The sequence below is a fragment of the Chinchilla lanigera genome, unplaced genomic scaffold, assembly GCF_000276665.1.
Source record: "Chinchilla lanigera isolate Chin_1 unplaced genomic scaffold, ChiLan1.0 scaffold00003, whole genome shotgun sequence".
NCBI classification, from domain to species: domain Eukaryota; kingdom Metazoa; phylum Chordata; class Mammalia; order Rodentia; family Chinchillidae; genus Chinchilla; species Chinchilla lanigera.
The window spans coordinates 8,327,295-8,350,079 of NW_004955404.1; the positions used below are offsets into that span (position 1 = coordinate 8,327,295).

General features: G+C 39.2%; 1 protein-coding gene across 3 annotated transcripts in view; it reads right to left on the reverse strand.

Moving 5' to 3' along the window:
• The window catches only part of Bivm (basic, immunoglobulin-like variable motif containing), a 31,159-nt gene continuing 8,374 nt past the window's right edge, over positions 1-22,785 (reverse strand). For 2 of the 3 annotated variants that reach the window (XM_005374026.2, XM_013515915.1), the window contains exons 3-10: positions 19,574-19,700; positions 16,839-16,934; positions 16,446-16,550; positions 16,133-16,227; positions 6,499-6,631; positions 4,587-4,673; positions 3,184-3,280; positions 1-1,681 (exon numbers count right to left, since the gene is read on the reverse strand). In XM_005374026.2, the coding sequence (XP_005374083.1) occupies positions 1,388-1,681; positions 3,184-3,280; positions 4,587-4,673; positions 6,499-6,631; positions 16,133-16,227; positions 16,446-16,550; positions 16,839-16,934; positions 19,574-19,700 (1,034 nt within the window). In that variant the 3' untranslated portion in view covers positions 1-1,387. The remainder of the gene's footprint in view (positions 1,682-3,183; positions 3,281-4,586; positions 4,674-6,498; positions 6,632-16,132; positions 16,228-16,445; positions 16,551-16,838; positions 16,935-19,573; positions 19,701-22,785) is intronic. The other variant, XM_005374027.2, reaches the window with a different exon arrangement.

The following is a 22,785-nucleotide window of genomic DNA, read 5'->3' on the forward strand; positions in this document are numbered from 1 at the left end:
TCATTAAAAGTAGAAAACAAAACTTTATTTGATGAAAACTTTTTAAAAGTTCCAGTATGAAGTAACAAAATCAACCACCTACAAATCTCTTTCAGTCATTTGCATTTCAAGCAAAATATTCTCTTCAGAAAAATGACCATTTCATAATATATACCCCTTTCTGTAGGCTAGACATGAGTGGATAAATGGATATAAAATTCAAGAGAAAAAAAGGAACACATTTTAAAAATAAAAATCTGAATCCTCTCTTCGAGGTGTATTGCAATATGGTTACCAACATTTTCAGCACCTTGTAGTTACCAAGTTACTGATTTGAGTCCTAGAACAAGGCCCTGAAATGAAAGAACAAGAGATCCAAGTTGTTTGTGAGTAACAGGTTGGCAGCAGAAAAACTGACAGCAGCTAGAGAGGAGCTCAAGTATATGAAATCCACACTTCTGAAATAGTTAACACTCACTTCAAACTAATTATCTATATGATTCAAAAAAGGAAACTGCTCAGCATTTGTAATACGGATAGTTGCCCTCTGAGTAACCTGGGCATTCGTGATGCATCTTCAATGTTGTTGTTAGCATAGGACTCCAGTGAAGGGACCAATCAGAAGATCTCACGGCATGGAATAAGGATGAGTATGGAAAACTTGCTTTTTCACTCTATTCCTATTTCAACCTTACACAAGTCTTTCAAGACCAATGGTTCTTGTCAATATTCACTCTTAACATACCAAGTTTACAATGTCAAAAATATCTGAACCAATGAGCTGTTACCCATTTGCACCAATAGAAAAAAATCATTCTCTTGAGTCTTTTCTCTTTTGCCTCTTTATTGAGAATCCTGCAACAGTCAGGAAATATATGAGGCAAGTAAGATACTATAAATGAAAGAACTACTAGACTCACAAAATAATTTAAAATGAGATTTAACCATGATCAAAAACTAGGAATTGACAGCCCCCATTTTTTTAAGAGCAAATGGTGCTTTACATCTTGATCTTAGGAATACAACTATCTGTACCAAATGTCTAGGGATTAAGTCATGAGAAATCACTTCATGCTTAAGTATTTCAAATCTAGATGGTGCTAAATGAATCTGTGTTTTTGTTTAGAAGCAGCTGTAATTTTATCTGATTTGATGAAATGTTTTGTCCAGATTGCTTATATACTCTTCATTTTAAAAGGGCAATAATCTGTGCTTATCTGCTTATATATCTGAAATCACTCATCATAATCATATATAAGCTTATTTACTAGCAAACTACAAGGTTATGCTTTTTTACCACAAAATCCATTCCTATTAATGTAGACTCAGTAAAATCTTCTACTGTCATAATGTAGTCCTGTACATAATCACTGCATGGATAACCCCAGTTGTCAGTACCCAGCCATATTCAGTCATTCCCATCATAATCACCGTAGCCCTGGTAGCCACTGTTCCTTCTCTCGTGGATACTAGACATCTTTTTCCAAGCTGAGTCCTGATGGAAACTTGCACTGAAGGACCGGCCCAGACGCCCATGCTGCTTCTTGGAGATATTTTCTTCACTCTCAGATTTGGCAATTCCTTGCGCATGTGTTGGAGCTTGGGATTCGTGTCTAATGGTTCCAAATGGAAAGTTCCAAAGGCCAAATCTTTGCCAGTTAAGTCTCTGGAATGCTATAATGCAGTGCAAATTTCCCCCAACCTAACAAGAAAACAAGAATTAGGTGAAGAAAATAAAAGAAATGTGTATAAATTTGTGGGTCCCTATGGACTCCTATTATGGCTTTGATTATAATATCCCTCCAAAGTCTATATTATGTTCAGAGGTGGGGCTTTCAGGAGGTGACTGGATCATGCAGGGTCTAACTTCATCAATGCTTTAATTTATTGACAAAATCATCATGTGATGGTATTACTGGGAGGTAATGGAAACTTATGTGGTAGAGTTTAGTCAAAGGGAGTTAAATCATGGGGCCATGACCTTGAGGACTGTATTTTGTCCCTAGCCCTTCTTCTTGGACTTTTCTTTCTCTGCTTCCTGACTGCCATGAGGTGAGCAGCTTTCCTCTGTCATGCCCTTCTGCCATGATGTTCTGCCCTGCCAGCACGACACTCTGCCTTCCCACAAGCCCACAGCAATGGAACCTGCTGACCATGGACAGAAAGCCCGGAAACCATGAGCCAAAATAAATATTTCCTCCTTTCATATTTATTTGCATCAGGTATTTTGCCATACCCATGGAAAGCTAACAGAATTCCCTTGTTTTAATGCTCTTTTACATGCCTGAAAGCAGTACTTCTCTGTTTAGACATTATCAGAGCTCACTATCCTATACATCTTTCCTGAAAATTTCTACAAAATATAACAAAGAAGGTAAGAATACCAAAGCACTTCTGTCTTCCATATATGCCTCTCTACAACCCATTTTCAACATACACTCTCACTACTGCATCTGCCTAGTTCAAACAGCAAGATCATTCTTCCTCTATTCTTTTCATATTCTTACGTTAGTGGGCCGGCGATATAGCTCAGCAGTACAAGCAACTGCCTTGCAAGCGCAAGGTCCTGAGTTTGATTCCTGGTACCAAAAAAAATCATATTCTTACATTAATACAATTGTATGAATCAGACATCTACTTTGTGCCTACCACTTATCTACTTTTCTCTGCAAGTTTCCCCCTACAGACTTATCTGTACACATGGCCACCATTAATTTGGCCCTACTTGGATTAAGATTGTGAAACTGAATCAAGACAGATCAGTCTCAGTCTGTTCATCTGAAAGGAAATCGTAAGTTTAAGGATCATAATCCTCAAGATAGGGCTGGGGATTTAGCTCAGTGGTACAGTGCCTGCCTGGCAAGTGCAAGGTCCTGAGTTCAATTCCCAATACCAAAAAAAAAAAAAAAGAAAGCAAAAACCAGATAAAAGAAGAGCTAAGAACAACATGTAGCCTCTATAAGAGTAAGAGAGATTACTAGCTTCTTGACTTCTGGTATTATTCCAGTAGTAGGTACCAAACCATTCCAACTCCAGGCTACTTTCCTTGAGTTCTGAATGGCTCTACGTTCTTATAATAAGTTTCACTTGTCTGTTTCAAATAGTTTAAATTAGGTTTCTGTAATTTACAACCTAAAGAGTACTGAGTAAAATACTGCATTTTGGTCTTGTAGGAAATGCCTTCAAACAGAATGGTGTTCTTACCTTCTTTGTTTTTCGAAACTGCAGTCCTCTCTCTAAGTGCCGGATATCTAGGTATTCTGGGTTTTGAGTGTTTAAATCAGTAACAATATCTGCCCATCTATAGTTAAGAAGAAGATACAGCACAATTTTCTTTAGGTTCATAGTACTAGTGTAATGGAACTTTTCAAAAGAGCAAGTTGCTACCATTTTATCAAGTGGTAATTGGAGATAATTCTCTTATCTCAGCATTGTTTCATCCACTAAGCCTTAAAAACTTGTTTTATGACAGTTGTGTCTATCCAGCTATTGTCAAGTTCCTCTGTTTACAATTGGTTACTTTTCCTATAAAATAAATACATGTCCATATATTTGATAACATCCTGCAGGCTCAAGCAGCAGCATGCCATATTTTCTACTTAATTATAATCAAGTAGATTATTTGGGATGGGCTCTTGCTTTGTTAGCCAGGCTGGCCTTTAACTGCTGGCTTTAACCAGTCCTACTGCCTCAACCTCCTAGGTAGCTGGAACTAATGACACGCACCATGATGGCTAACTAAATTTGTAAAAGAATTAAAAGTCAACATATCTCCATCAATATATTGATTGTACAGAAATCCGAGACTATTACAAAACAAGTATTAAATTGATAAGTCAATTTGGTAAAGATGTAAAGTTTATATAGAAAAATGAGTTGGCTTTTTTATACAGCAAGAAGTGGACAATTAAAGTTTAAAAAAAGTAAATTCACAGTAGCACCAAAAATATAACACACAGGAAAAATTAATAAAAGATATTTATGACTCTATATTGAAAACCACAAAGCAGTGCTAAGAGAAATGAAAGTTCTAATTAAGTGGAGATACGGGGCTGGGGATTTAGCTCAGCGGCAAAGCGCCTGCCTGGCAAGCGCAAGGTCGTGAGTTCGGTTCCTGGTACCGGAAAAAAACCAAAAAAAAAAAAAAAGTGGAGATACGGTCTGTGTCCATAGATTCAGAGATTCCATATTGTTATAATGTCAGTTCTCCCCAAACTAAACTATGAATCTCATGGATTCTATTTTAGTGAAAATTTCAACAGATTTTTAGCAGATATTGGCAAATTTCTGAAATTTTAATGGGAAAGCAAAGTCCTAGCTGTATTACTTCAATGAAACAATAGACACAAAGCTTTTTAATATAATTTTATTTACGTGGAACTCAAGAACAAGCAAAGCAAATCTATGATGACAAAAAATCAGAACACAGGTTGCCTACGGGGATGGGTAGGAACAGAGAATGAGGGTGCTCTGTGCTTTCTGTGGTAATCTTGAATGGGGTAATGACTACACAGATACATGTATTTATTGACACTGGTCAAGATCTGTGCATTTCACTGCATCTAAATCTTACGTCAATGAAAGAAAGAAAAGGAAAGTTAACGTACTTTTTACAGTGAATGGCAGGATGCTTCCTACTTGATTCTCCAATTAAGATCCAATACTCTACTTCCTGTGGTGAGAGAGGACCCCTACTAAATAGAAAATACATTCACAGTAAATGTAAAGGTCACTTACTCCCTTGAGTATACTGCCCCAACTATATATTACTAAAAGACATACTAACATCTGACATTTATTCTAGAACAGACACTAGACTTTAGGGTTGGGCAAACTTCTCGAGGTCATTAAAGAGACCCGTAAATTAATGTAAGCCTGAATTCCTTATTCGAAAGCTATGGCTAAAAAAGTTTTTATATACCACCCCAGAGATCCTCACGTACAAGACATAAAAATCCTAGATGCTACCAACACTCTTAAGCTACTCTTCTATTTTTCACTGTATATCCAAGAACTTTCAAAAGGTATCCAAAAACTACAACCCTAAGACAGGACTGCTCTGATGGAACTTCCAAACACTGATGCCCTAGTCCCATCTCAGGAAGTCTTAAATAGGTCAAGAATGAGCCTCGGATTTGCATTTTTTTTTTTAAATCTCAGGTGCTTCTTAGGCATAAGCATTGGTGAGGAACTCTAAGGAACAAAATAGAAGTATAATTATGTTTATGTTTGATTGATGCCCGAAATAAGGCTAGGCCCCAGGATGAGAAGCTAAAAGTATCAATAATGTACCTCACTTGAAGTTCCACCTCCAGAGAAATGGACAAAGCACTTCAGAATTTGGAGAGACCAAGTAGTTTCCCTCTTCTCCTCCTTCACAAATCTACAGTAGCTAGCTTGCTGCTTCTCCCAGCTTGCTCCTTCCCCTCTCAGGAAACCTCTCCTCACCCTCCCGGGAAACTGAGTGGCACTCGAAGAACCCGTGGCCTCCAGACGCAGAGAATTCACCCTATCTGACCAAGCCATGTTCTTCCAACTGGACTTCGGCCTCCCCTGAAGAGGCAGTACTGACCACTGACCTGTTCCTTCCTCTTCTCAATAACCCCACCAATGCATGTGTGACCAAACCAGAACCTCAGCAGGGTGAGACGGCCTTGCCTGACAGTAACAAAGTATTCGTGGCTTTTGTTTCCACCCACTCTTAACTAGAACATTTCTCATTGTACTCTTTTTTTTTTTTTTTGGTTTTGGTTTTTTTCCGGTACGGGCAATCGAACTCACAACCTTGCACTTGCCAGGCAGGTGCTGTGCCCCTGAGCTAAATCCCCAACCCCACTCTCATTGTACTTTTAACCATCCTGGCATTTGCTCAAACCATCACAAAAAGAAAAAGCTTGCCAAGGAAGAAGAAAGTATTCCAAGTGTTAGGTTTTCTTTTTGGAACTGTCTCTTTTAAAAAGATCAGTCTGCATGTATGTACTGATACGTAGTTCATAAAACAGAAACTGGGTTAAACAAAAAAAGAAAAATAACGTGAAAGTGATATAGTTCCCAACATTAGGAATAAAAATTGGCTCTGAGCCCCCTTAAAATCAGGACAAAGTGGGAGCCCTGATAAGTTCCATATTTTTCACCCCAAAAAGAGAAGATGCTTTTTATTTACTCAGCTGTGGCAATCTCCTTGACACACTGTTCATGTGAGACCCTGCATGGGGACCCTGACTTACAGCATGTAAAGTCCTTCGCAACTGTTTTATAACAGACATAAAAGAGATTCTTTAAATGGCTTTGTCGTACATCATGACTCAACAGTACTTTGTAAGTGGATTATTTGTTAAAGCACAATGAACAAAATGCAGTTCTGCAAAAGAGTAAGCGATAATGTTTAAAGCATAGTTTGATGTAAGGAAAGTAGATTATCAAGCTTTCCAGTTTCCAGGAGATTTCAAGCATTTTTAATATTCTTTCTACTGCACATTTTCCTGGCAGAGTACCCACATAAAATACACAGATGCTTACCTGAATGCTTTATTAGCTTTAACTGGGGTTGCTTCAAAGCCTATTGGGCAGAAATAATGATTCTGGCAATGATAGATATAAGCCAGCGATTCATCTTTCAATCCACGTGTTAACTTGGACAAGGCTCCGGAAGCTTCAAAAGACAAAACCAAACAAACAGAGGGCCCATAAAGCGCTGGCCATGTTTCACACAGGGAACTAGTTAGGGACCGGAAGACAGAAAAGACGTTACTTGAGACACACCGGCACCGCTGGGGGAAAACAGGAAGCCATTGATCCGTACAAAAAATATTAATGAATTTATTTTCAGCTCTACCCTTCAGACAAATCAGATTAAACAGCAAAAAAAAACCTAAATATGTCCATGTTTACCAAAATGTTCTAGTAATACACAAAGCTGTCTATAAAAATTTAATTATTATACATAAAACCTAATATCTTGTGTTTATAGCACTAGTCTGAATCTTTTTTGAGTGTGCACATCTGTCATTAAAAGTCCTGAATAAGCATCTCAACACAGGCCCTTGTTTGTTTTTCTCCGGTACCAGGAACCGAACTCACGACCTTGCACTTGCCAGGCAGGCGCTTTGCTGCTGAGCTAAATCCCCAGCCCCTAGGCCCTTGTTTGTAAGCTGTGTTAACATGCTACATGCCAGTAAGTCTTTGTGAAAGATATACAAAAAGTAAGAACTTTAAGTTAGATCAAAACAAAGTATAATATGTACAGGGTATTACAACCCAATTTAAAGACCACTGATATATATGTATAAATTTAAAGAGCTATAAATAAGCTTCAAAAATGGCAACTTCCCCCGCTAACACACACTTTCTAACAACTGTGACGTAGACCAAAAAGCGGCTCACAAAGTGGTAAGAACATCTCTACAGACCCAGGCTGGAGTACTACAACCTCCGTAAACCGTTCTTCCTTGTCCATTTCCCACAGCTAAAATAGTTGTCAAGTAATTTCAAAAGGATTACCATAAGAAACAAGTTTGTACTAGCAATCAGTATTCAAAGCCATTAACTGAGGTTTCATTAACTTGCATTCCTGGAAGAAATTAAATTATTCATTAACAAGCGGCCCATTAAAATAAGAAATCCTAAAAGTCGTAGATAAAAGCTTGCAAATTACAGTTACAATGATTGACTTCCTGGCCCTGAAAGAGCAAAGGACCACTAAGAACAGCCATGGCTGTCCAAGAGACAGGTCCCCCCAGCCACACACAATTGATTTTGCCCATGCTGATAATAACGTTCCTGGCTTAAACTCTTTCTCCAGAGTTGCAGCTAGACCTTCTGCATAGCTGCTTACTTCGCGGTCTGCCACCTGCGTGCCCTGAACAGTCAGATCCTTTCCACTAAAATCTCTACTTCATAATGATAACGGCTAAGTCTTTCTGTAGTTTTTGGCTGTATTCCTGACAGCCTGAAAACTGGCACCCGTGGGCAACTCTAAATGGAATATTTTAAGAATTACAGTTTTAAAAGGCATTAATATCTCATCACCACAATTGAACTGGATTGTAGGTAGGTCCAAAGATAATGAACAAATATAAATGTGGAGTTTAGACTCCTCACAAATGCAATAATTACAAAAGATGCTTATATACATAATTGATACAGAAAAATTTTTTGTAAAACATTTTTATGGCACTGAGATTGAACAAAGGAGAACTGTACCTCTGAGCTACAGCTACCGTCCTTTTCACTTTTTAAATTTTGAGACGGGGTCTTGCTAAGTGAATCTTTTCTGTTTATTTGTTTGTTTGTTGTGATGCTGGGGATCAAATCCAGGGCCTCATGCATATCTGGCAAGCGCTCTACCACTGACCTATCTCCTTAGCCCTGAAATTTTCATTAAAAGAACTTTGAGCATGGCTGGGCAGGGTCGTGCACACCTACAAGCCCAGCATTGGGGAAGTGGAGTAAGGATGACATCGGGTTTGAGGCCAGCCTGGGGCTACATAGCAATTTCAAAGCAAACCTGAGCTATGGAGTGAGACTCTGTCTCAAAAAACAAAAGAAAACAAAAATTCCCATCATAATTTTTCAATACAAATTTTTTTGTATTTCACACTTTCTTCCTTTCCTAAATCAAATGTAATTCAAAACTTCTTTAATGTGACTATGAATAGTAATTACTTTAGTGTCCTAGAATATTTTCAGAGGCAAATGAGATAATTCTCATTAATATTCACAGTATCTGTCTGCTACAAATATCCTTTTACCACTTCTTTTTCTACGAGATTTAGGTAATTTTTCTTCTGTGGAATAACCTTCATGGGTTTACTGCCATATATGATAGATGCAATATTGATCTGTAGGATTTATGATAATACATATTATACTGTATATGGGCTTAAAATACTCAGGGATTTTTTTCCTTACTTCAAGGTACACTATATAACATCATCTTCTTGGCCTAGATTAGAGGTCAGCAAACTTATTTTTAAAGGGCCACAAGGTAGATATTGTAGGCCTATAAGTCAGGTATGGCTGTGTTTTGATAAAATTTTATTTACAATTTAGGCCCCTGCCTCATGGCCAGAGGTTTGCGCTAATTTGGATCAGTAATTTTCAAGCTTGACATGCACCTCCTTCTGCCAAAGAAAACTGACACAGCAGTCTAGTCCACAAAAAGGATCAAAGCAGAGCTGCTGAGGCCAAAAGGCAAGTGAGGAATCCAAGTGCCCACCCTCACCCCTGCTGGCCCCTGAGGCCCACAGAAGCCGCAATATCTAGCTAAGCACAATTTGAAAAGCACTGTTTATCCTACCGGTGGAAACCCACACTCTTGGTAAAGAGGTTGGATACCATCTTTCGGAAGATTCCTAAAGTTGCAAACAAAGGTTTGTGAAATGAAAAACTGTCAGTACTCCTCCCCCACAGTGTGGCTGACCTAGTAGGTTTAGGGCAGGGAACCAAGAATTCACATTTCTGACAAGTTACCAGCTGATGCCAGTGTGGTCCACAGACCACATTTTGAGAGCCAGTGCTCTCCTACTCGAGGAAAATTTTGTGTAACTCAATTCATGAGCACCTAGTAATGATGTCAGATACAGCAAGAGAGCAAAAGACGAGTTCTAGCGGGGAAGATGAAACAAATGACTGTACCAGAAGGTGGAATAGGACAGTGCCACAGAAGGGGGACAGAATTCAAAGGAGGAAGTGCACGTCGGGTCTGAGGAACCAAGAAGGGGGAGCATTCAAGATGGAGCTTAACGAAGTGGTGGGATTTCAACAAGCCAGACAGAGGAAAGGCTGGGAGGAGGATGCAAAACCACAGACGGAAGGACGCAATACGGAAGGATGCGGTCGGGGAACAGCAAACCACCTAATTTAGAACACAGGGTACAATAGTAGAGAGAAGCCTACCGTAGGGCACCCCCACAATTTCAGGACAAAGTCACAAAAAGATCACCCTCTGAAATAAAAGACAGTAAATACAACATTTAATTCGTTAAGGTAATCATGTGAGAAAGTGATTTTGCTTATGAGGGGACATATAAATGGGTGACTGGTGGAAGTTAACTTCAGAACAAAGTTCAGTCTATTCCAGAATATATCTAAGAAATCAGAAATTTAAGTGACAAGGCAACCACAACCAGTCGCAGAGCCATGATCTTCACAGTGGCGTGAAAGGGAAAGGAAGTTAGCCTGCTGCACGGTTGAGAGAAGACGAGCATTAGACAGCTCCTAAGGAGGAAAGGTGTGACCTGGCATTCCACGTCTTACCTGGCACTGTGATGAACAGGAAGTGAAGGGACCAGCGCACGAGGGAAACAATACTAATGCCCTGTGCACCTGCTATATGCTGAGGTGCTGCCGTTTGCTGGTAGCTGTGGTCACGGGAGGGGATGTGGGAATTAGCAGGGGTGAGGCAAGGCTTGGTGTTCTCTGTTAAGCGAAAGTAGTGAACTGTAACGCCTACTAGAAGAACAAAAAATTACATGTCTAAATGTAAGTACAATCTCCAAGCTAGCTGATAAAAGAGTGAATCTGGACTTCCCTGGCACAGTGCTGATGGCTAATAATTTCAAATGACCCAAATGGGTAGCTAATCTTGTCACTTTCTAGCATCCACTTCCACCGTAAAAAACATAGCAGCCAGCTTTCAGTTAAATTTTATCAAAATCCCTAGACTTTGTTTCTTATTCCATAAGGGAGCTGAGTTTATTGGACATCCAAGAGCCAAATGAAGAAATTCTGTCTCTGCAAGTCTTTCTCCCTTCCACACGGAGAGAAAACATGCTCGTTTCCATGTGTGAGCTCATGAGCACCATGCATGGCACCCAAGGGCTATTTGGTGTGGTCCCCCTGGGCACGGGGCTGGGCACTCACATTCAAATGACAACATGTAAAATGGAATTTATCAGGTGCCAAATGACAGATAAATATTTAGTGCTTTACAATTTAAGAGGCATCTACATTCCCTGCAGAGGCCAGGAAATGCTTCCAAGGTGGAGAGCACTGATAGAGAAGAAGACCACAGAGTTAGGGTGTAGTGAGCAAATTAATAACCCTTCAGGAAATACAGATAGAAAGATAGCAGGAGTTCAAGTATTCTGAAATTAAAATGTAACTAGATATTAATTAATTAATTAATTAGAGACAAGGTCTTGCTATGTAGCTCAGGCTGGCCTCAAACTTGCAGTGAGCCTCCTGCCTCAGCCTCCTGAGTACTGAGATTAAAGGAGTGCACCATCACGCCCGGCACAACTAGATATTACAACTGGAAAAAACATATTACTAAAACTTATTTGAGGTAATTTACAGAAACCATCATCATACCCTTGCCAAGCAAGAGAACTAGATAATTTATCCCACTCCTTACATGAAAAAAACATTCAATGTGTGCTGGAAGTTCCAATATAAACGTGAAGGGGTCAGTGGGACCCAGCGCCACACACCCTAACACATCCTGTATGACTGAGGCAACTGGGTAGCACGTATGTCAAATCATTACGCTATTTAAGTAACTCCTGAAGAATCGGGAAGGTTCCAGACTATTGGAAAAGAAAGCAAATAAAGTACAGATCTTCAAAAGATCTATAAACAAGAATCTGTAATATAATTCATATATAGAATATATAATAATATATAATATATTCTATAATATGTATTAATATAAAAATGTATAATATATTATTATATAATAATATAAAACCTTAAAGTTGTGCAGGACATTTGGTCAAGAATCTTTCCAAATTCCAAAGTAGTGGTTCCCAAGTTGTTCCTAAATTCCTAATAGTGGTTTAACTCTCTCCAGAGCTCTCTTACTATTTTATTGAATTCTATTAATAAAACTTATATTTCCATCTTTTTTTTGTGGTAGTGGAGACTGAACCCTGGGTCCTCACAATGAGCTACATTCCTAGCTCTTCTTTAATTTTTAAGTTTGAAAATGATTTGATAAGTCACTAAGTTACCCAGGCTGGATTCAATCAAACCTGTGATCCTTCTGCCTCAGCCTCCCTGAGTCCTGGGATTACAGGCATGTGTCAACATACCCAGCTTTATTTTCTTACTTCAAGAATTTCGCTAAACTTATATAGTTGATGTTTTCTCTATACCGAGAGTTTCATGGATATCCTATATTCTTTCGTATTCTAGTGTATCTGGGTGTTCATGCTTCCCTTGATTTTCTTTCATTTCACTGACCTCTTCATCTATCCTCCCACTCTGTCCTGATGCTACCAGTATTAATACAACAGGAAACCATGAACTTCTCCACTGAAATCCTCTTAGGGTCGGCAAGCAGAAGACAAGCAAGTGAAAGAAATAAGCGGTCTTGCTGCGGTGTTCCCAGGGCCCTACTCATTGTGCAATCTTGGACACAAGCCCAAGAACCGTATGTAGGGGCTTCCTGTCATACCCGACACTACATGTGACAACCACTGCATCGCTTCTGCTCTCCTAAACATACATTTTCCCACACTCCAGTGAGCAGTCCCATGAAGCGGTTAAGAAGTGATTCGGAGGCATTTCTCACCTTATAACGAACACCAGTAATGTGGAAGGCAATGGTCAAGTCATTGCTAAATGTAAGCCTCGGCCTTCAGAAAAATATCACATCTAGAAATCTGAGAAGCGACCAACCAAGAGGTTCCCAGAGACCGCAGGACGTCACATGTTCGGATGCAAAGTGAAGGCAGGGCTAGCAAGTGCAGGTGACTATGGTTGAGAGTGTGCAGGGAGAGAGAGCGGGAAGGAGCCCGAAGAAAAGATCAGCTAAAGAGAGAGGTCCTTCTCTACTTCAGGACAAGGAGCACTTCCCAAGAAAGGATGCTGGCTTTTTGGATGGAGAAAAACAAAATGCTCTTCTATAAGTTTCCTAACCCCAATCTCCCGAATTCCTCCTGCCTCATTTCCTCAACCTAGGATTCCTTAAATTAACTCCTAATGAGCATGTAAGTACCATGCAGTATGATACATACATGATCAGAAGCCGGGCCTTGGCCTCAAGGCAGGGAGGGCGCTCAGGTTTTTCTGGAAGAAACCATTTGGTATGCCAAGAGTAACTGACAAGGAAATGAAATCCTAACAGATGCACACACAAATGTGCTAACAAGGGGATGGAAGGATTTAATCTTGCCTGGCAAGCAAAAGAAAAATACTCCCTCCCATTAAAACCAAGATGAACAGATGATTGAGAATCTTTCCAAGTAAGCAATTCCACATTCCATACATTCAGCTATGCAGCAGGCGGGTCCCTAAGCAGGGCTCCAAGTGCTAAAAATGACCTGTACTTTGTGAGGAAGAGAGGAGAGAGAGAGCAGCCCAGTGTGACCCACCAGGAACTGGCTGGGATGGGTATCATAATACCAGTCCTTAAGTACCATGCTGAGGTCTTTAGGCTTCATGAACTAGATCTAAGGTTGGCAAATTCCCAACCACAAGCCAGTTCCAGCCTCCAGTCTGCACCTGTTTTTAAATGGTCAGCAAGATAGATATTTTGAATGAAAAAGTATGATTGAAACAATTTCTTTTTAATCTCAAACTTAACAGAAAGTATAAAAAGCAAACCAGACACAGCTGAAGAGAAAATTCGCAATCTGGAAAATATACCTTTTTAAAAATTTTTTCATAGCCCTATCATTGCGATACTAATGATCTTCCTAAAAAAAAAATTTTTTTTTTTTTTTGGTTTTTTTTCCGGTACCAGGCATCAAACTCACGACCTGGCGCTTGCCAGGCATGTGCTGTGCCACTGAGCTAAATCCCCAGCCCCCTTAAAAATTTTTTAAAAATACCAACACATATTTCAAATTGTCTTTTCCACAGGAACAGACAGATCTCATGAGAACACACAGAATTCAGTCAGGAAGAATAAAAAGCTTCCACTTATTCCACCTAACACAAGATGCTCAGTGTATGACAAACGTCTTCTTTTCTTCACAGTGTCCAATAGAGTTGCGGCAAATAGAGAAAGAAAAAAGGCTTTCACAGGGACTCAATAAATGACATGCTCAAGGTCACAAAACTAGTACTGTATGTATAAAAACCAACGTGGACTCTCCAAGTTTGCCACTGTCATAAACCTACTTGACATAGATCAATAGAAAGCTACCCTACTCTAGGTTCTGCCCTTGACTTTGGTAAACGATGTATCCTCTTTTGATAACTCTCTCCTTGACCAAACTTTGAGCCCTCGTCTCAATAAGGCCTCAACCTTGGGCTTCTGCATCTAGTTTTAGCAAGAATCCTGCTGAGTCAGCTTACACTGAGTCTTTCATCCCTGTGAGTTTTAATTAAACCCATTACCACATCTGCCACACACACACACCCTTGATGTCTAAGCTTGTGGCCTGTCTGATGTAGAAAGCCTGTTATATCATTTTGGCAAGAATTTTCCCACCTGTGATGTCCCCTCTTAGCAATTTTACATCCATTGACCCCGTCCCTCTTTTCCTTGAGAGCTTGTTTGGAGGTTCTAGTAGGGGAGCATAGCTACTCATATACCCTGGACCGAGGACCGGTCCTCCTCCAACGGGGTCTGTTGTCCTCTTGGAGCATGCAGCTTTTGGAGGGATGAACGTGGGGCATTGAGGGAGGAAGGGCACAGCCACCTAGCCAGCCAGATCAGCCACATCAACCCTGGCGAGCAACGGGGCGACCGATGTCACAGCCAGATCTCCCTCACATCCGGTTCTTTTCCTCAACTACAAATTCCCAGCTGTCTTCGTTGTATGTGGTTGAGTCAGATCTCTCATCCCTAGTACAATACCTTACTGCAACAATACTGACAAAGTCATCTTTCTATTTCATGAAGTGCTACAATAGTTTTTTCTTTAACAATATGAGGTGCTATCAGAAAATACAGTGAGTGTTCAAATAAAAAATGTATCACAGTAAAAGACACTTGCTATTAATGCCCTCAAACTCCTCCCCCTTGCTTCGAACACTTATCCCATTGCTCCTGCCGCTTTCTGAAGCAGCTCTCAAAGTCCCCTGTGGTGAGTGTCTTTAGGTGCATTGTATAGCTGCCTCCGTGTGCTGCATGGATCTGAAATGTTGATCTTTCCTGGTCTCTCATGACTTTGGGAAGAGCAAGGACTCACACAGTGCTGGCTCCAGGGGATAAGATGAACTAGGACGCACTGCAGTGCTGTTATAAGCCCACCCTCCCACTGGATGACACTCAGCAGCAGCATTCACTACACTTTTTCATCACACCTTGTGAAACACACAAGCGAGGGCTTCCACAACTACTTCAGAAAGTGGCAAAAACAGCGAGGTAATGATGTGTGAAGCGATGGAGAGTATTTTAAGGATTCACGAGCTGGGTGTGGTAGTGCACGCCTATAATCCCAGCACTCCGTAGGCTGAGGTAGGAGGATCACGATGAGTTTGAGGCCAGCCTGGCCCACATAGTGAGCTCAAGGTCAGCTTGCAGTACAAGCTGGCCAGTGAGACTCTGCCTTAAAATAAACAAACAAATAAACGAAAATTTTTTAAAAAGAGGGATTTATGACAATGTGTGTTTTACTGTGTAATTTTGTTAAATTTAAACATTTGCTTTATATTTTAATCACTCCTTACGCATTTACAATTTTCTGATTTGTAAAGTGAAAAGGTGATCGTAACAATTCAAAATGGAAATTGTTAAATAATACAAACAATATAATTAGTACATAACTAAAATAGTCCCTAAGATCAACTCCATTAATATTCTCTTATAACCAAGACTGTCATACAAAGAGCTTTATCACTTTCTATTATCCTATTGTTTTAAGGCATTAAGCAGGTGAAGCATCAAGTATTTTCCTTTCATTCCCTTTTAGGAAACAGAACATCAAATTCCATGCTGTTTTTGAATAATTTTCACTAACACACACACACACACACACACATACACACGCAAAGATGGACCCTAATAATACAGTGTATTAAAGAGGGCTTAGACATGCTTTAAAGTTCTAAAACTTCCACATGTGGATATAAGAAGAGATAAAAATATTAAACTATATAATGAAGAGTGACCTAGAGATTACACCTCAGCTAAAGAGATACGAAAGTAACAGACTCTGTTGAGGATTAACATAATACCCGATGATTCAAAGCAGCCAATCTTTGAGACAGACTCTAACGAGCACATGCACACATATAAATCTACTCTATATTCACCTACCAGTTTCTCCAGCTGTTTTATTCTTCCCGTGGGGCTTATACAGAACATAAGAGCATCCTTTTACATGGAAATGGTCATTAATTTGTCTAAACCATCTGAAAATAACAAGAAAGATTTGCTCATAGCAAGAGTCCTGTGACAGTGAAGGCCATTACCCCCATGCGAGAGAAATTCCGGCATGGCACTAGTTTGGTGTATCTATGAGAGGCTGAGGCCCAGCATCGATACACACAGGGTACTATCAACCCACCTACAGATGAACTGGGAAAAAGGCATCGCCAACTACCGAAGGCGCTCAGTGGCGGCTTCATACCTCATGAGCGTTGTATTTCCAGTGAAAGGGCCAAATCTAATATCTTCAAATGGGGGTTGAAAGCCCAAGATATGTAACGCCTCTTCCTGGGTAATAGGCGGAAGGCTACAAAAGAAATATTACCTTTCACTGTATAATTCCAATCACACGCAAAACTGTCTTAATGTTAATAAATCCACTTGACTGGCAAACAATTTTAGTAATATTTTTCATTTTTATTTTATTGAAAAGAATACATGCAGATATTTTAAACCACCAGGCTTACAACAAAATGCAGAAGTTTTCTTTTAATTTGTGAAAAATGTGTTCTCAAAGTCTTCCATCATAGAAAAAGCAACATTAAACTACTTACAAATCTGCAGGTTAGGGATATTAGTAAACTCACATACTGACCTTCCAGCTCCCATTGTGCTATATAAGAAATTCCAACAAGAAATTAATGAAGAGATGCCACAAGAAGTCTTATATTGTGGTCGGCTAATGCAGTACCTGGAAAACAAGATTGTTTTCTTCACTCAAACGAATGTGAAAAATGCATTATAGAAAAGAGATCTCATGGTGACTTGAAATGTTAAGATATTGAAAACTTTGATAATTTAAAGAAATGTAAAATCTTTTTTAGGTTTTTTTTTTTTTTTTTTGAGACAGGGTCTCACTATGCAGTTCAGGCTGGTCTTGGGCTCACTTTGTAGAGTTCACAACGATCTTCCTGCCTCAGCCTCCTGAGTGCTGGGATTACAAGTGTGCTCCACCACACCTGGCTTCTTTTTTTATTTTAAATATCCCTATATTTATTAAACACATAAAAACATAACAATAACAAATCATTTATTTCAATAAGAATAGCTAACTACTACAGTGATGTTATCCAAACCAATGGAAAAAAATAATGACATCAGCTACTAAAGTTTCAGTCCAAATGCTTAGTTGAGCTGCATACATGATTATTTGTAACTTCTGGAAATAATGCAGAAATAAAGCAAAGCCTTGTCTACACATATTAAGATTTAAGATTTTTCAACCCAAACTAAAAAAGATCTATTTATCACCAACTGTACTCAGCAAAAGCCCTGGGCAAGAAGCCAACAAACAGAACTGTCACAAAGGACTTTAAGAGCAAAACACAAACATCCTTCCATGGCATTGTGTGACCCAGACAGTTTTCCAAATATAGTAGTCGTGTTTTATGAGGAACGTTGAAGGCTGCAGACCACAGTATTCAACTTTACGGAAGAAATAGGTCCATTTTTAAATAACCTTTTCCTAACTGCTGAAGGCACTAATGAGTGGGCAAAATTAAAAACAAAAGTCCTGGGGCTGGGGATTTAGCTCAGCAGCACAGCGCCTGCTTGGCAAGCGCAAGGTCGTGAGTTTGATTCCCGGTACTGGGAAAAAAAAACAGAAAAACAAAAACAAAAGTCCTGTTATCACCAAGCACAATTTTAGTCTTATCTGAAAAATTATTTACAAAAAAATGAAAAATTGTATGTATAGGCATGTGTATGTATATATCTGTGCATTTAATATATATTGACACATATGCAAATCAGGAATAACTTGTGAGTACATGGACTGAACAAGGATCATTAAGACACTGAGACACCAAAAATAACAGTGGCCAACTTACCACAACATAGTCATTGTTCTGGGTTGAACTGTGCCCCCCTAAAACATTATGTCCAATGCCTGGGACCTGTGCGTGTGACCTTGTTTGGAAATAGGGTCTCTGCAGTTATACTCAAGTTAATACGATGTCATAGTAAAGTAGGTGAAAACCTTCACCAACAACATTGTACTCTGTCCTGTGGTCTTTGCATTCCAGCACTGCTCTTATAATAGGTTTCATGGAAAAGAAGTCCTGGCGATTTCCCCTCAAAGCATTTCTCCCATACCTTTCCTGTTTGTAATCTTGTGGCCTCACAAGGCTTTATGGCCTCATGGTTTTAAACAGTGAAATAGTTAGCTATATTTAACATCATGAGTTAAATATTTTTTCTTTGACATAAAAACTGTATTGCAAAGTAACCAAATAGCTCCTGTTAGTACGTGAAAGCTCTTCTTATTGGAAGGTTAGGTAATAGAAGTAGAAAGAATGATAGAATTTTTAAATATACCCATTTTACAACACAGATTTAAACATGAATTGTCAATTATTTTGACTGAAACTATAAAACAAAAAGTTGAGGGGAACTGGATATGACCCAGTGCTATTCTGTCTCCCCAGTTAACAGTGGCAGACGAGAAAAAAACGACTAGTCAGTGTGAAATACAGCTGTTACCACCGTAATCCAGAAATCACTCCCTACTGTTGGATAATCAGATAGTCTACAGCAATGTGAAGTATGTGGGATCACTTTAAGAACTGTTTTTGACTAAGCTGTTTAACTGGAATCTAATCAAGTCTTTGTATCTGACTTCCAGCTTCCAGGAAATAGTGAGGTTTCATGAATAATTCAAACAACTAAAGGGGAAAAAAAACAGATCCAGAAGGTAAGATATATTCAAGACATTTGTTCAAGCCTCAATGTCAATTTCTACAATTTGTATCAATTAAAACAAATAAATAAGTACATAAAGAAATCAGTCAATCTCCTAGAATTTTTTTTAAAAAGTAGAATGGGTCACAGCAAACATATCTGTGGTTCATTTTGGACCCTACTTTGAACAACCAGGCATAAAGACATTTTCAGAAGAACTGCTGAGAAATGTGAATTTAGCCCAGGAATTACACACCAAGGGAAGTGCTGATTTCACTAGGTATGACATCAGTTTGTGATTCAGTCATGTTTCAGAGATCCATACTTAGGTAATTTGATATGAAATGTGATAAATGTTAATTATTGACTTGGAAATGCTTCAGCAAAGAAACACTAGGGAAGCAATTATATCAAAACTTAATCATTGTTAAATCTAGATAAGCATTGTGTGGAGCTGCACAGTAGGTGACTAAAATGGCCAGGCAAGTCTGGGAAACACTACTTCAAATGCTGTAGTACACTGAATATTTATAAATCCTAGAAACAATCTTAAAACTAAAAATAATGATTCTATATATAATTTATAAGCAGCAGGATTGTTGCCAAAACATATATTTTAAAAACCAAAAAAACCTGACAAAGCAACATTACCATCGTCTGAGGTCTAACACTTTCCGCTGTTTAATATCTTCAAGAGGAGAATACTGTGGACACTCTCTCTGATGTCTTCCTTTTTTATCTGATGTTTTTTTCTTGGAAACTTGTTTCTTTGCATTGCCTAGAACATAAAAGGAATAAAATAAGCAAAACACTTCAGAGGTAGTAAACTGCCAAGACAAAATTATCTTCCAAAATTAAAAATTCCCATTACTTCTATAAATAATATTTGCCAATATATTGAATACTGTACATGTATTTTCGAGACTAGCTCCCTACCTTAAGGAGAAAGTAAGAGAGAACGAAAATAATTTTAACAACTATGAATGTTATTTTCTATCATGTTCTTATATTCTACTTCCACAGCTAATCACTTAGCTGGTGAAAGAATCAGTCACAAAATCTGCAGCCACATCTATCAACTCAAATTATCAACAGTAAAATATTAAACTAGACCATGTTCTAGAAGAGGAATCCTCTATATAAAGCAATAAAGCCATGTTAATGCAATTCTGTTTAAAAAAAAAAAAAAGCACTGGATCCAATAATGTGGTGATGTGGTGCTCAAAAATACCTCCAGGCCTCCGGAGAGCACAAAGTGGATTAAGAATAACACACACACGTACATTATTAAAATGCAATGCTGGCCTTAGGAGCCAGAATGGAAATCAGAGTCTCCTTTCCATGTGTATATATGTATGTATGTACACACACACACACACACACATAATCACAGAGACACACATGCACACACACACCCGTTCCCAGAGGCACACAAGACAACCAACACTGGTTAGCTAGTGGAGGACGGGAGAATTGTGAGCTGGACAAAAAAAGGCAAAAGGGAGAGCGAGCATTTACTCTGTGCAATTTTTAGTTCTGACCCGTGCTAATGTGTTATGCAGACAAAAAAGTATATAAATTAAAGTGGTAATAAACAAAATCCAGGTTCCATTTTGTTAAAATGCTATGAATATTTCAGACAGCTATACTCACATATTTTAATAGCTTTCGCATGTATCTGTTTAAATGAATCAAGTCTCATCACATTAAATGAAGGCTAATATTCAATTTTTGAGTTATTCATAAATTATAAAACATAAATTGTATACGCACACACCTAGTACACAAACGTGGCAGGACTCTTACTCATTCAAGGGGCCCTAAATGCACCGGTGTCGCACCCCAAGCCAGCTAGAACTCAGCCCCTGCTGAGCAGGGAGTATCAGCACAGTGTTGTAATAAAGGCGACAATCAAGAAAGAATTTTCCTGTTGATTAGCCTTCCTCAGCCTTCACAAAATTTCCTCAAGGAACTGACCAACCACTTGTAAACAGGAGCTAAAGCTCATCGCGCCAAATTTCCCTTACTGGTCAAGCGAATCTGAGAGAGTTGGAGGACAGAGAAATGCCTTTCCATCATTTCATCATTTCTTGGAATGATTCCACTGCCTACAAATGACTTACTTAGCAGTTTTGCCTGCCACTGAAAGCTGGTGAATCACGGAGATGTGCGACCTCTGCAGGCCAGCGTGGCCGTCCTCATACTTTCCCCCAAGGGCCACCTGAGCCTGCCCTCTGGGCCTAGTGGTTTACTCCAGCGATTCTCCCGGGGAGAAGTGAGCACATAAGTTCAAAGTGGGCACACTGCATAAAATCTCCCACTGCCACAGATCTTGTCTGACAGGCAAAATTTCATTCAATTTGAGAGAAGGAAACGTCAAAGTGGAAGCTAAAGCAGGACTATAAAAAAGCCACCCTTGAACATGTGTGCTCCCTATCACATCCATTTCAGTAATCTTTGCCTGCTGTTCCCTATTCCTGCTCTATCCCTCCTCTACTCCTCACTGCTACCAGCAACACACCCAAACCCCCAAATACAGTCATGTACACACACACACACACACACACATACAGACGCATGCACTGTACTGGTTTTTAGAGAAAGGATTGAGGGCAAATAAAAGAAACCTCAGCATCATTTTTACTTGAAAAATAAGAGTTCTGGGTAGTCACCATCAATCAATAGTGAGATAGAGGAGCCTAGGAAAAAGAGGGTCACAAAGAAAGGAAGATCCAAATTCTGTGAATAAATTAAGAGCCAAATCTTGGCTGACCTCTGAACCATGCACAGAACAGAGGACCAGCGACACAGCTAAGGTTAAAACAGCTGAACTGACATGGGACCTGGCGCAAGAGACAGAACTTACAATTTGGGTTTAACCAGATCAACTGCTTCTCACAACAAACAAAGGGGCAGCCATTTCTTCCCGCTCACCCCACTGTAGGCAATCCCCTGCTCCTCTAGCTGAAGCAATTTCCAGAGGATTTAGAATGTTAGCACCCGTTATATGCAAGGAAAGGTGTAGGCTTTAAAATAAAAACCCAGAATCCCTTAAGTTTACAAATCAGGTTAATCACCAGCACAGACCCAGCCTACAGCAATTTAAGGACAAAAAGAAAAATCAAACCCTGGTGAATCAATTTCCCATTTCCAGAGTTACTATGTTATTAGATCACTTTTGTAAGTTTACTTTTTTCAGAAAAAAAAATCACAAGGAATAAAAACAATAGAAACCATCTCTGAAAAAGAGCAGGAGGCAGATTTGCTAGACAATGATTTTAAAAGCACTATCTTGAAGATGTTCAAAGAATTAAAGATGGAAGGCTGGGATTTAGCTCAGCGGCATAGCGCCTGCCCGGCAAGCGCAACGTCGTGAGTTCAATCCCTGGTATCAGAAAAAGAACCAAAAAAAAAAAAAAAAAAAAAATTTAAAGGAAGATGATTGTATGGTTGATTTCAAAATAACAATGAAGAGATGGAAAACCTAAAAGGATACAAAAAAGAAACTCAAGCTGAAAAATAAAATAACCAAAAATAAAAATTCACTAGAAGGAGTCTATTTGAGCACACAGAAGAAAGGATTCGTAGAATTCATGATAGAACAATTGAAGTTATTGGGTCTGATGAACAGAAACAAAAAATACTGAAGAAAAGTACACACTGTGGGAGCTCCAAAAGGAAACAGAAAAAGAAAGGGGTAAAGAACATATCCAAAATAAATAATGGCTGTAAAGTTCTGAAGCCTGATGAAAGATATGAATATAGACATCCAAGAAGCTGGACCGGGAATACAGCTCAGCAGCACAGTGCCTGCCTGGCAAGCACAAGGTCCTGAGTTCAATTCCCAGTACCAAATGGAAAAA